Source organism: Clytia hemisphaerica, unplaced genomic scaffold (genome assembly GCF_902728285.1).
Source record: "Clytia hemisphaerica strain Z4C2 unplaced genomic scaffold, Clytia hemisphaerica genome assembly, whole genome shotgun sequence".
Lineage (NCBI taxonomy): Eukaryota > Metazoa > Cnidaria > Hydrozoa > Leptothecata > Clytiidae > Clytia > Clytia hemisphaerica.
In genome coordinates, this window is record NW_027103839.1 from 1205128 (window position 1) to 1218844 (window position 13717).

The 13717-nt window shown below is 35.7% G+C and overlaps 1 protein-coding gene across 3 annotated transcripts in view; it reads left to right on the forward strand.

Moving 5' to 3' along the window:
• Positions 1-13717, forward strand: part of LOC136807402 (golgin subfamily A member 6-like protein 24) — a 79073-nt gene that overhangs the window by 51444 nt on the left and 13912 nt on the right. For 2 of the 3 annotated variants that reach the window (XM_067063985.1, XM_067063984.1), the window contains exons 3-9: positions 7989-8140; positions 9328-9457; positions 9793-9951; positions 10386-10500; positions 10847-11751; positions 13167-13311; positions 13633-13667. In XM_067063985.1, coding sequence (XP_066920086.1) covers positions 9829-9951; positions 10386-10500; positions 10847-11751; positions 13167-13311; positions 13633-13667 — 1323 coding nt within the window. In that variant the 5' untranslated portion in view covers positions 7989-8140; positions 9328-9457; positions 9793-9828. Of the gene's footprint in view, positions 1-7988; positions 8141-9327; positions 9458-9792; positions 9952-10385; positions 10501-10846; positions 11752-12112; positions 12230-13166; positions 13312-13632; positions 13668-13717 lie in introns of all 3 variants that reach the window. The other variant, XM_067063983.1, reaches the window with a different exon arrangement.

Consider the following 13717-nt stretch of genomic DNA (forward strand, 5'->3'; position numbering starts at 1 on the left):
ATTGATCGATTTCTTTATCGTTATTGGTTGGTTGGGATGTTTTGAGTGATTCTTCTTTCAACGTTGCAGGTGTTGTCCAGAACCCCTTGTTGATTTTAGTGACGTCATTGAAGTCAGTGTCTACAACCACTCCCCTTGAGTTGAGTTTGTGATAAGAGGTATCAAACATGTCTCGCGCACTCTCCTTTAAAGGTTCTATTTCGATTGTTTTACTTGAAGATTGCGTCTAAAACTTCCTCTATATAGAAATACAGACTCTTTCTATTGGCGACCGTAGTGCATTATTAGAGCAACTGAATACGGTTCACAAGGTTGTGGGTTCAACCCCGAGCCGGGCCATACCAAAGATTCCGAAAATGTTACTTGGTGCCTCTCTGCTTGATGCTCAGCAATTAAGAGACGGATCAAGGAGAAAGAGTGGCGCCCTCCCCTACCTTCGAGTAAATAGCTATCGAAAGAGGAGCCTTCGGGTCGCCTCAGACTGCGGTTGCAGACTTACTACTTACTTTCTATTGGATGCATAAGTCAATGATACTAGCAAATCTTTTGTCTCTCTTGATTATAAAAGGTAAAACAATATTTCGAAACAAATCCTGCACGCTTTTTATACACGTTACTTAATTAGGTAAAGACTCTTGTATTTCCAAGTTTTCCTGAATATGTTTTTCCGGAACATCGAACTTGTGAATACTTGAATACTTCATATCTATCTATCCCCTTCCTGAAGATATTGCTTTGAAAACGGACTTTCAATTAATGATCAATATTGATCCTTAATCTCCCAGAATTGATATTCTTAAAAATCTTTTCATCCTTGGTCACACCCAATAGAATTGGAAGCCCCTATATTTCCTACATAATCTAGGCGGCATGTGTGTTTTTTATACATGGATTGAATAAAACATTTACCGCTAGAATTCGAAAAATATAAGATACGAAAACAAAGAAAGTGCTGGATTTAATCCGCCAATCCGAGATGCGGCAAAAAAAAATTCATTTTCAATTACTTAATTGCTTGAAATATGTATATTACAAGATAAGTTTAGGTTAGGTTGGATTTAGATGCCAACCTCGGAATACCTTAAGAATATTTTAAGATGAATTTTATTAAAAAGTTCATGATGAAATGGAAAAACACTATTCTTATAAAAAACGTCTACATAGTTTTACCAAAGGTTCATAAAGAAATGTAATCCAAGCTGAATACCAATCTAATCCCAAATTTGAAAACATGTTCAGACCAATATTGTTTATCATTTGAAAATGATACCAATCAGATAATCAGACATACTAACAATCCAACAATTTATGAAAATCAACAGAATTCCTACAACTATATTTCAAACAAAATATTTCTTCTAACCCATGTTTCTTGCACTTGAACCCCATAAAATCAGACACAAATGACCGGCCAAAAAAGAAAAATCAGTTTCGAAAAAAGTATGAAAAATATTGCGTCTTCTTTCTATTGTCCGTACGATTCCGGTTTTGTTGTCAGTTTCGATTGTGTTTATTTCAAAACAAAAGGCTTTCAAGTTTCATCGTTAACAAATCAACATAATGAGAAAGCAATTAAAAAATTCTTTCATGAACATAATTACACAATGACGCTAAAAATATTGTATTGTCGATTTCTTTTCCTATCAACCGTCAATCATATCAAATATTCTTTTCAATTTTTAGCTATCAGTTTTTCAATTTGTTCCCTTACTCTCGGGTACCTAATAGCGGGGGGGGGTTTGGAATAAGCAGGGGGCTTAGAAAAATTCTGAAAATTTAATAAGCGGGGAGGAGGGGTTGCGATAAGAATGTCCTGGGTAGATAATTTTCGAAAAATTAATTAGCCCCCCCCCCCCCGGCTATTAGGTACCCGAGAGTACGCTCAAAGTATCCGCCCTTACCAGAGATTTTAACTTTCACACCGTTGAGGAGGCTCCTCCAGCGGTATCTCTGATCACGATATCACGCAATTTCTAGTCTTCAATCACGATCAACCAAATTCAGCAAAAAATTTGGATAATCACGCATCACTTTGAAAAAGTCCAAATCACGCATTACGGCTCAAAAAGTCACGATCAAAGATCACGTTTTGACCTCTGATCACGTAATCACGCAAGATAAAGGTCTCTGTCACGTCATCACTAAAACTGCTTTGGGGGCCTCGTTGAGTTTATAACCCCAAAGGGGCTTGAGAGGAATCTTTAACCTTTGTCAAGCAAGAAAAAATGAAGCCTTAAAATATTTGCGCGGCATTTAGAATGACAGATTGAATCTAACATTTTCTTTGCTTTCAAGTGGAATTCATATTTATCAAAATTTAGCAACAAGTTTTACTTTCAGTCTGGCGTTTTCGAGAAAACAAATTGGAATTCACGTGTTTTGGAAGAAAAATCCAGTGGCTTCATTTCCCATCCAGGAGTTTTAGGGCAGTCAATGTGTCTAAAGGCGATATTTTCAGTCTGTGGTGGAATCAAGGTCAGCGGGAAATATATGATTAGGTGAAGAAAATTATCAAATATTTCGTAGCTAAAAAATTCCTGAAACGTATTGATTTTCAATGATCTAAACAACTGAAGTATGACATTAAATGACAATTCAAGTCAATATTTCCTGTTTTGAAGCTTATTTGACGGTTTTCGCAGGTTGTTTTGACATTATTTAGGGCCCTCGAAAGCTCAAGGTCGTGGATCAGCCTCAAATCTTTTTTATTGTGTCCTCATTTTTCAAGGTAAAAATTATTTTTCAATATTTTTATTTAGATATTAAAAATGTGAATAAATAATTGGGTACTGGATCCTTATGACTTTGTTTCGTAACAGATTTTGTATATGGCGAACTCGTTGATCAGATTTTTAAACAAAACGCAAGTGATTAAAAGGTTAATTTTTGAAGGTTTCGATGATTCACTTATTCCACAAAGTGGTTTTCTAAATTTAGAGGGAAGCCCACTTCCTACAATTTTTTCGCTACACGTTTTATATAAGAACAAGTTAAGAACCTTTTAGGCTTTATGGACTCTAAAATGCCCGATTTCTTAAGAAATTGCACAAAAATACACAAAAATTGGTGAAACTAAGAACATTTTAAGAACACTTTTAATGCTGAAAACTAAAAAAGTTAAGAACATCTGAAGGCTTCAAAAACGTGTATCATTGAATGATCGAGAAGTGATGTGCCTGGTAGATTTATCATAAAAAATATCATCAAAAAAACCTCCTCCTTTGCTGGACTAAAAGGGTTTTAAATTCAGTCGATAACTTGATGACATGTTCGAAAAATAAAAGATTTTGCTTTAACTTTTTATAATAATTAGCTTTCCTTTTTAAGAGAAACTATCGAAAACCTAGAACCTGGAATGGAATTTAGCTCTAAACACAACTATTACCACACCTCTGTGTCGCAGGCCCGATGGGAAACACCCCGCATCGAAAATTGGTCAAAATGTTCGGGAAAAGTGGGAAACATACCTTCGATTTCAGCCCCACTAGGAAATTGAATCTGACTTAGTCTTCATTTAAAATTCAATGGGAAGTATTGTTCTCCAAAACCATCAGCATGAGTAGTGCTACCATTAGGTACCACACTAATCAAGAATTTTGCTTCGCTGGGATTGAGAAACTTGGTCCAGGGTATATAAAGTTCAGTGACTCTCACTAGCGAGTTTATGTATATACCCTTTTGAAGAAGACGGCTGCGTGGCTGGAACGATTATGGGAACAACCTGCAACACTGAACCGCAAAATCGGTAAAAGTGGTGATTTATCGTGGTCTCGTTCAATCAGAACCTATACTAAACTCCAGCTAGCCGCAACCGTCGCAAAAAAGACAGATATATAAAAGTCGCTATTAATTGAGTCACAGGAGAAATGATGATTAGAGCTAACTGCCAACACATGCGTTATATTTCCTGCACGCAGTTGACTTTGGCGGTTACTTGGTTACTTTCAACTTTCAAGCTCCGTCGTCATCATACTTCACGATAAAACCAAGCTGAGTCAGAATTATTATTGATCAAATGAGTCTATAGGTTGGCTCGATTACTTCCAGTAGTGTTTATGCTGTTTCAAAGATTAATCCTTTTGATATCCGAACCGGCTGACTTTTAGACTAGTAAGCGTCTGCATTTCCCAGAAGCAGCCGGCGGAGAGATTTTTTAGAAATATGTGTTCTTATCTTCTAGGAGACCAAATGTTATAACCTTTCAATTTTTTATACAAATGATGTGTTCTGATTTCTAGGAAACCTTTATCGCACTATTTGTCTCCCTAAACTTATCACTACTTTATGGTTTAATGTGTTCTAAAATCTAGAAAAAACAGTTCGCCAAGACAAGCTTGTGAAATATTTGATTTTCTCCACGAAAGATGTGTTCTGAAAATTCCTATGTTATTATTAATAGAGCTCTTATAAAAAAGGTAAATTGCTGCGGGAGAGTGGTTTAGAAGTATTCATTGAACGTAGTAGCGTAAGCTGCAGCGAATAACAATGATATGGCTTACTAGTCTAGCTGACTTTTGACCATATTAGAATAATTGGATTACTGTGCTACACATGTAAAATAGGGAGGTTAAGTATCAAAGATAAATCTACGCGACGAACGGACCTTTTCTCTGCAAGATGGTAAGGGCAGCAAAGTAGGTGTTATATCTTCTTTGTTCAACAACGAAGATTTTCACGGTTTTTCGTTCTTGAGCTGTTTTAGCCTGGATTCTAGAAAATGCAGGTCCACATGTTTACTCAGGTTGCGGGTTAAAACCCGTCCGTTCGTCGCGTTGATTTATCTTTGATACTTAACCTCCATAATATCTGAAATAGTTGCAGATATTCAATCAGATCTGTTTGCACCAAGTGAAAAAATCTAACTTTTTGGACTAATCGTGTTTATGAACAGCTTTCACACGCTAATCGCTGTCAAAGTTGGGGTCAAGTTCAATCCCAGATCTAGAAGTATATCGACCCCTTAATTCTTATAAATTTCTTAATTATACGAGACAAAAGCTAGCCCCCCCCCCCGGAAAAAATCCTCCCCTTTGTTTTTTTTCCTAGATGAAACTCGTCTTGGACTATTTTATATATTTTCAGGGGGTAGCGGTTGTATCATATAATTGAAAACTCAAACCGTGTCTTTTCTACGGCCACAAACAGCTTTAACCGTTTTTATAAAACAGTCTAGTGACGAAGATATCCGACTGTTCCTTAGATACAACTGACGTTAGACTACAGCATGCTTATTTATAGGATCTATTATAACTTAAAATATCTATTGTTAGAGAACAAGGACGGAACGAAGTTTTCATCACCAGAAATGAATTAACGATAATTCATCACAATGTTTCCCATGATTTTAATCACGGAAGCGAAAATCAGTACAACTTATTTTAGTGTGTGTTAGATCTTTGGTTTCAATCATGCACATTTAAATAGATACACTAACTATACCATTAATTCATTATGTCCTTTGATTTAGGATCCAAAAAGGTTTTATCCGTTTTCCTTTTTCGATACCGAAAGCTAGGGGTTGTCACTTTTTATACGCAAAATTTGACCAATTGACCACTAATTATTCTTGTTTTTGTGTGGTGTTCCTACATTCGGTTTAGGGAATCTGAAAAGAAACTAACAAAAGAACATTTTGCAGCAATAGATAGTCTCTTATAATAATTATGATAGAGCTCACCATTGTACCAACGTCCACCAGTAAAATCCAAGAGTGGTGCAAGTGGCTCCGGGAACGAGATTGGTAGATATCGTGTATGAAACAATTTCAATATGCCTGTAGCCTGCTTAACATTCATATAATACAAAATGATTATATGTTCCTGCGCCATTTTGAACTTTTGATTTCCATGGTAATGTTTTCCTTAAGGCGTTTCCTTAAACACTTTGCTATGCAGTTGAATCTTTTTGACGTCACACGCGATGATCAATTGCGGATGTGTACGAGTTTCATGATTGTGATTAAGTGCTGTTCTGGTGGTTGATGAGTAGAAATTCAAAAGTAGAAAATGATTTGATAGTGCTGTAGAGACTACCTCTTGACCTTGATAACCAGAAGATGGTGCTAGAAGCTTTAGAAATGAACCCGACGTACCTTAAGGTGGCGGTCTACCGCCAAATTAAAAATCATTGAAAGAATTGTTGAATTTTGGTTTTTGGGTGTTTTGAGATGCTTAGGTCTTTCTGAACATCTCCTGGAAATTTCAGAGCGATATTTTTATTATTTAGGCCACAGTGAGCATTTTTGTCCTGCTGGGTGCTTGAAAAATCGCCCTATCAACGGAAAAAAGTCCCGCCACCTTAAGTTAACTATATAACTCTCTCTTGTGGATTTCCTTTTTCGCAAATTGAGAATCTAAAATTTCCGCGTCAATTAAAGTTCGTGAATCAACCTCTTTTTCACCTAATTTGTTACTTTTTCCCTAAGTGTTTTGGCTGAAATTCAGATTTTTCGTGAAGACTCTGCCAAAATTTGCAAAACTTGCGATAGTTATGTAATCATTATTGCAACGACTTTTTGTATCCATAAAATTCTTCTATTTCTCAATTATAACCTGGTTTCATTTGAACAAATCCTAATATTGTGCGATTTAGAATTATGTTTCAACTCAAAAAAAAAGCTCCCTTGTTTCTAAAACAAACCTCTTCAACCTACCCAACCTCTTCAACACGGGACCAAAAATATTTCCGAGATCATAGCCCAAAAGTTATAGTCCAGCTAAATATTTGCCAAGCGTACATCGACCCTGTCAATCACGTGCTCAAAATCAATAAAGATATATTTTAATTGGTGTAACTGTAATTTTTTGTCGGGTGAAATGATAGAAAAAACGATAAAGCAATATAATTGTTGAAAATTAAAATTACTTGTCAAATTTTTAGATTTTTGAGAAATCAGAGAAAATATATGACAAAAATTTAATTATTGTTACTAAGCAGAGAAAATGATTGTTGGTAGCTTGTTGTGTTTTTTTCAAAATGGGAGACATGTTCCATTTTATTTGATGTTAAAAAAAGTTTATGGTTTGAAATGTCTTCGCAAACAATAGCTTATACTGCATCTCAAACAGGAAATTTGAATTCAGATTTGTTACGTTATCGTCTAACCAGATACCAACAGAATGAAGCTACACAGACGAATAAATGCGATAAATATAAGGTTGGATTAAGAATAAGCTTTAATTTATCTGCCAGTTTATCGGCAGAGTACATAATACAGTATTCATATGTTGAAAGTTTATCGTGGCTTTGGCAAACGCGTAGATAACGTGATCCAAGCTATGATAAACTTCCAATACTGTATGAAGGTTGAAGATTATAGGGTGTGCACATTTATATTTTAAAACCAAACCTTTTGTGTTCGTATTTTCAACATCGTGATAGAATATGTTTTCAATAATTTGGTAAAACATTTTGTTTGAAAGCAGTAGTATTTATATTGGAAGTTTATCGTGAGTTTGCTTTGGCAAATGTAGATCTTGTGATCCAAGCCACGATAAACTTTCAATACTGTATAAGGCTGAATGTTCGGAGATTTTCTACGTAGTATTTATACTTCTACAAACAAACCTTTTGTGTCAGCATTTTCAACATTGCGATAGCATATGTTTTCGATAATTTGGTAAAGTGCTTGTTTGACAGGGCTTTGTAGTAGAAAAGCCTTTTAGGACAATTGGTATCGACGCTGAACGGAGTTTCCCATAAACGTTTTTTATAAGAACAAATTATATAAGAGCATAAGTCTTCGATGTCCAAAATGTTAAGAACATTTTAAGGCTTTGCAGACTCTAAAACGGTCAATTTCTTAAGAAAATGGACGAAAATACTCACAGAATGGTGAAAATAAGAACATGTTAAAACCATTTTTAGGCCTAAATCTCAAAAATTTAAGAACATCCTAAGGTCTCTAAAATTTTGGATATTCTTATAAAAAACGTATATTACGGTATATATTTATTTGCCAACCATTTCACTGTATTTGTTCCTTTTAGGTTTCACTTGTAGATGTGAAACACCCAAGAACAACAATCACTCGATATCAACTTTACACAAATGATCACACACCAAATTACCAGATCCCACATGATAATCAATATATTTCTGATTTCTTGTTTCGGCACGATGGGCAATTCTCTGATACTCAGTAAGTCATCGTGTTGTTCTTAGTTCATTTTACTTTTACAATCTCTGTGTGATGTCTAGGAATCATAAGGGGGTGGTCAGAAAGTATTTACTAAGGGGTGGATGATTCTTGAATGATTCTAGGGGGAGTCAAATATTTTTCCGCCCCTAAAGGGAGGGGGTCTCAAAAAAGCCTTTAGGTGGGGGGGGGTTCCAAATTTTTATTTATTAATATAGATTTCAAATGTTCCTTGTCTACCTTTGACCTTTTTAAGGCCTCCTTTAAGCTGTTTGACTTTTCTTAGACCAAAATTGTATTAGGAGGGGATACCAAAAATATATTGACTTTTTAGGATATCAAAGGGGGACCGAATTTATTTTGGAATTTTTGAAAATCTTCCACCCCACCTATTAGATACTTTCTTCTCACTCCCTAACAAACTTAAACAATGATTGAAAAAGACTTTGTCCATATAGACCAGCGTCCGAGATTCAGAAAAGGCCATAAAAATGGTTTTCGTAGGGCACCCCCTAGATGAGGGGAAATTTCTGATATTATGCCCCTAATAGGATGTAGAATTGACAAAAAAATTTACCCTTACTTATCAAGTTTTTTACTAACAGTTTTTTCGAAGTCTGAAAATCAAATATCTGAGGCTACCAACAGATTCAGCGTGAAAAATAGATAAAGAAAATGGGGTTATTTGTTAAGTTTCGACCACCTGGTGCCGAGAAATGGCATTTTTAAGGCGAAAAATCGACGTTTTTGGCGTTTTCCGATGACGTCAGCATTTTCCTAGAGGAATTTTTAGAAAAAATCATTCTCACGGCTGGATAGCCCTGAATTAGTAGTATCCAAAAATGGTATGGTCAAAGCTTATCTATGATCTCCGTTTTGTCTCATTTTTACTCAACAAAACCTGTCCGTCATTTATAAATATTTTCCTACACGTTTTTTATATAAGAACAAACTATATAAGAACATAAGGCTTCGATGGCCAAAATGTCGAGAACAATGTAAAAATATTTTAACCCCTAAAACTCAAAAAGTTAAGGGCATCCGAAGGCTGCAAAATTTTGGATGTTCTTCTAAACGTGTATTGGGTAATGATTCAGTCAAAAGCTTCTAATTTATTTGTGTATAGACATTCAACTTCTTGGTACTTTTGTCTTTGTATTCTTCCCCAACTTTATTATATCTTCTTGTAGGAGCCTGTCAAATCTGGTGGAGGACGAAGAGCAAGTTCATTTTCTTGGTTACCATGGTGCAGAAAGTCAACGCAATGCATTGTTAAAGAATCTGATAAGATTACGTCATGGTTTGAAGTTTGATGAACAGGTGAAGACATTTTATGGACTGTGTTTTTAAAAATCTCGACTAATATAATCCCTAGATATTCACTTTTTTTTAACAGGAGTAATTTCAAATTATTGCAGGGGATTCATACATCACTTTCCAACTAATTGCACTGAATTCTTTCGTCGGTGAATACTTGTTTCAAGCGCCCGTAGCGCAAAGCTAGAGCCTTAGGCTACGTTTGGCGCAAGGTTGCACAAAAATGGTACTTGAATATCGCCCTCCCCTCCATACCTTCGGGTAGATAGTTATCAAAAGAGGAGCCGTCTGGCCGCCTTTGACTGCGGCCACCGACTTACTTACTTTTGTTTCAACAGCTTCACAAGGAAATCTTCTTCGAGAAGTTGAATTTCATGATGGTGCTTCTGTCGCCACAGAAACGTTGGCGAAACAAAGATCGAAACACGTGGTGCTTTTTTCCTCACCACAAGAAATGTTTTTGTGATTACAAGACGGAAGGGTGTCGGAAACAGAGGGTAAGTTTATTGAATTTCAATAAATCAAGACATACAGAAAAAAAAACTGATCGAGTTCGGGCCTTAATACTGTTTAACTTTCCGTGTAGGCATAATGTAGAATTACTGAACTGTAGAATAATTTCAAGTTCATCATAGTCCCTGGCCTTGTTCTGAGAGAATGGAAAAATCGTGCACCCCCTGTTGACGAGGTCCATTTCTGTTCCAAGGGGGTAAGGTTTGAAATGCAGTGGAATTCCAAGGGGGTAATGATTGAAAATTTGTAAGAATTTGGAATTCCAGAGGGGTATGATCCTAAAATTGCCTGGAATTCCAAGGGGGTAGGTCATAAAAGGTTGGACCTCCTCAAAAGGGGGTGCACGGTTTTTTTCTGGAAAAGCCCAATACTTGTAGAAGTTTCATGAACTAAAAAATATATTTCTTTCTCTTTCCAGCTGCTGGTGGAATCTATTTCAAGACTTGAATTCTTCAATAGACAGTACCAAAAACTGAGAGAGTCTGTCAAAGAAAAAATTGATCTTTCATTACAACGATTTTACAAACAAAATGGTGATTTCAGCTTTTAGATTTTGATCCATATTTCGAACCTTTCTCATAAAGGAAAATTCTTGATCCGTCTAAAATAATGTGTTAAATGCCCATGCATTTTTTTATAACGAGATTGTAAGGTTCCATTGCGATTAGTTCTTTTAACTCTTTATTCTTTTAACTTCTTCATACTCAAAAGTCTTCGGATTCATTTCGTGTCGGCCTTTTCAGGTGTACTGGACACAATGTTCTTTCAAACTTAACTATAAGCTGTGGGTTTTTTTAGGTATGTATGTTTAGGTACTTTTGTTTAGGAAAACTTACAGACCAGGCTTATACAGACTTAATATTTGAACTGTCTTTTCAGAACGTTACATCCGACAATTTGAAGAAAAACTTCGAAGAAGAGAAAATGTGAAGACAAAACGACAAAAGCGCATGCTTGAAATTTCGAGTTACATTGACAAAATTAAAAATGAAAGAAGGTTAGAGAAAATTGAAAATTATCGTAAAGTTGCTGAATCAGCAGAAAAAGATGAACATGAGAGAAAATTGAATTATGAAAGACTTAAAGAAAAATTGAAGGAGAAACGTAAAAAAGAACTAGAATTCGTGAGTCCTAAAAAAGTGACACCAATTTTACCGCCACTTGTTGAAAATGACGTCACAAAGGAACCTGAGAGAATTGACATCATAAAAGAAGATCCCGATCTAATTGACGTCACAGAAGAAAAATCAGAACTTGAGGAAGAGATTGAAGAGGAAGAAGAAAGCTTTTCTTTACCAAGTATTGAGGTCAAAATGAAAGACCAGAAAATTTCCGCTCTTGAGAAATTACGTAAAATAAGGACCGAAAAAACGACGGAAAACGCACAACCAAAGCGCGCAACAAAGAAAAAGAAAATTAATAAACTACCACCTCTAACAAGTATGAGAAGTAAACTTCGACTTGCTTTGGGTAATCGAGAAAAGATCACACCAAAAGAGAGGGTCTCGATTACCCCAGAAGCGGAATCACCGCAAAGTAAGAAATCGCGAAGGCGTCGCCGTAAGAAACATTCGTCAAAGAAAAAGCATAAAGATAAAACAGTTGTAGAATCTACAACTAACAATAATGTTGAAACTCTACGTGAAGAACAAAAACCGCCCACACCACCCTTGGAAATAGAAAAGCCACCCGAAACGCCAAAAACGCCGCCACCGCCACCACCACCTGATTATTTAGAAGTTGATTTGGGGAAAGAACATTTTGTGCAGCAAATTGTTTTAGAGGTATGTGTTTTTTCATGTCATCGATTACACATATTTTTATAAGCATTATCTATTTATTGAAATTAATCCCCCTGTATACTTTTGTTAGTGACTGGATTACAGCGCGCCATTAAATCAATGCGTACCTTTGAATACGCAATGATTTTTGTTGTATATTTTAAGGGAAGAAACTTACGCTTTAGAGACTTTCACCGTCGAGCAATTTAAAAATATTGTGCGAGAAAAAAAATTATCTATATTCGCTAAAATTTATTTGTCCTCATCCAAAAATGTTACAAAACTTTTTAAAATTCGCGAAAATTTCGAATGTTTTTTCCTTTAATATATTGAAAAATCTCCCTATCTATCTCCATTCAACTAGCAAAAAGACAAGAACAAGAAATCCACACAACGTCAGCGGAAATGCTCGTTCACAATGAGTTATTCAATCGACGGTAGTGATTGGTTCAGCTATAATGATCCTGTTGGAAATATATTCGTGAGTGCTTCATGCTTTTTGTCTTTAATGTTAATGGATATCTACATTGGTTTCTTTTACCGATAACATTGATGATTGTTATACCATCTATCTGTTTATTTGGCCGACATTTGGCCTTAATTTTTCGATATCAGACTCAGTGACGATTGAAATCAAATTTCATGATTGTAACGACTCCTTTCTTTAGAAGGATTTAATAATTACCTTTCAGTGCCGTACTCTCATACTCCTCTCTCTCTCCTGGACTAAGTTAACTTCCTTTTAGCAATTTATTCTAAAGTAAAGTAGTACTTCTACCCGACGGTAATCGTATAGTATTTTCATAAATCATTTTATGTGCGATGAGAAAGCATTCAAAGCGTACTTGAATTACACAAATGCGTAATTGACCAATAAGCGAAATTTCAAATTTCAAAACCCACATTTTGTAGTGTGATACTAGACAATCCTAAAAAGGGAATACACCTTTTCGACCGTAGCCACAAAAAGGATTGGCACGGTTTTAGTGGGATAAAGCGGACAAAAAAATGCCCGCGCGACTACGGTCGAAAAGGTGTAAAGTTTAGGATGCGGGAAATTTGCAAGTGGTGGTTAGTCCGGGGCGGAGTAAGCAGTGACGGAGGTGTTTACAGTGTTTGTTCCAGAGCTCTACCGCCATTATTTTCCCCGTAAACAGTCGCATTGGCTGTAAAGTCTGCGCATATATTTTTTCCCGTGCTTACTATCCATCTAACGAACGATAGCATCGTCTACATCACGACAGAATCTATCGTTCCAAGTATAACAAGCACACCTCACTAAAAAACCGTTTCTTTGTGAGTTTCACTTTGACGATTTTCGAAAAATAGAACCCTTTCAAGTGTTTTTCTTTCAAAACATTCGAAAAAGTCGCAAAGTGGAATAGACGTTAATTGCGTAAAAATTTTTCATTTTGTAGAACTTTCGCGATGATGGGAAGAAAGCATTTTCCATCCATGTTCTAGACGAAGGTTTGGCCACTCGATATATCCGTGTTCACCCTACCAAGAATAAAAACCGTTTTCAAATCAATGAAACTCTACTAGGGGTGGAGCTAAAGCAAGGTATGGAAATTTTACAATATTTTCTCTATAAAGTTGTCTTGCACAAAAAGAGTTCTTGATCATCGCTATTGATGTTACCCCTAATACGGTAATCTTTAAAACTGTCTTAGAACCAGTATTTAGTAGACTTTTCTAAAGATTTGAGGCCCCAATCGTTTTTACTATGCTAAAAATTCCGTCCTTTTAGAAAAAAATTAACCTTATTCTGTTATTCTTGTTCTGTTATTCATGTTATGCAGAATTGCATTTTTCCAAAAGACATTAATACATTTTTAAGGTTGGAGTTATGCGTTTAATTCTTTCTTTTCTTCTTTATTTCAGATGAAAACACAAAAAATGGAAGGAGAAGGCGCCCTGTAAGTTGAACATTTCTTACAGTACTCTTCATAAATCCATTCGAAAGTCT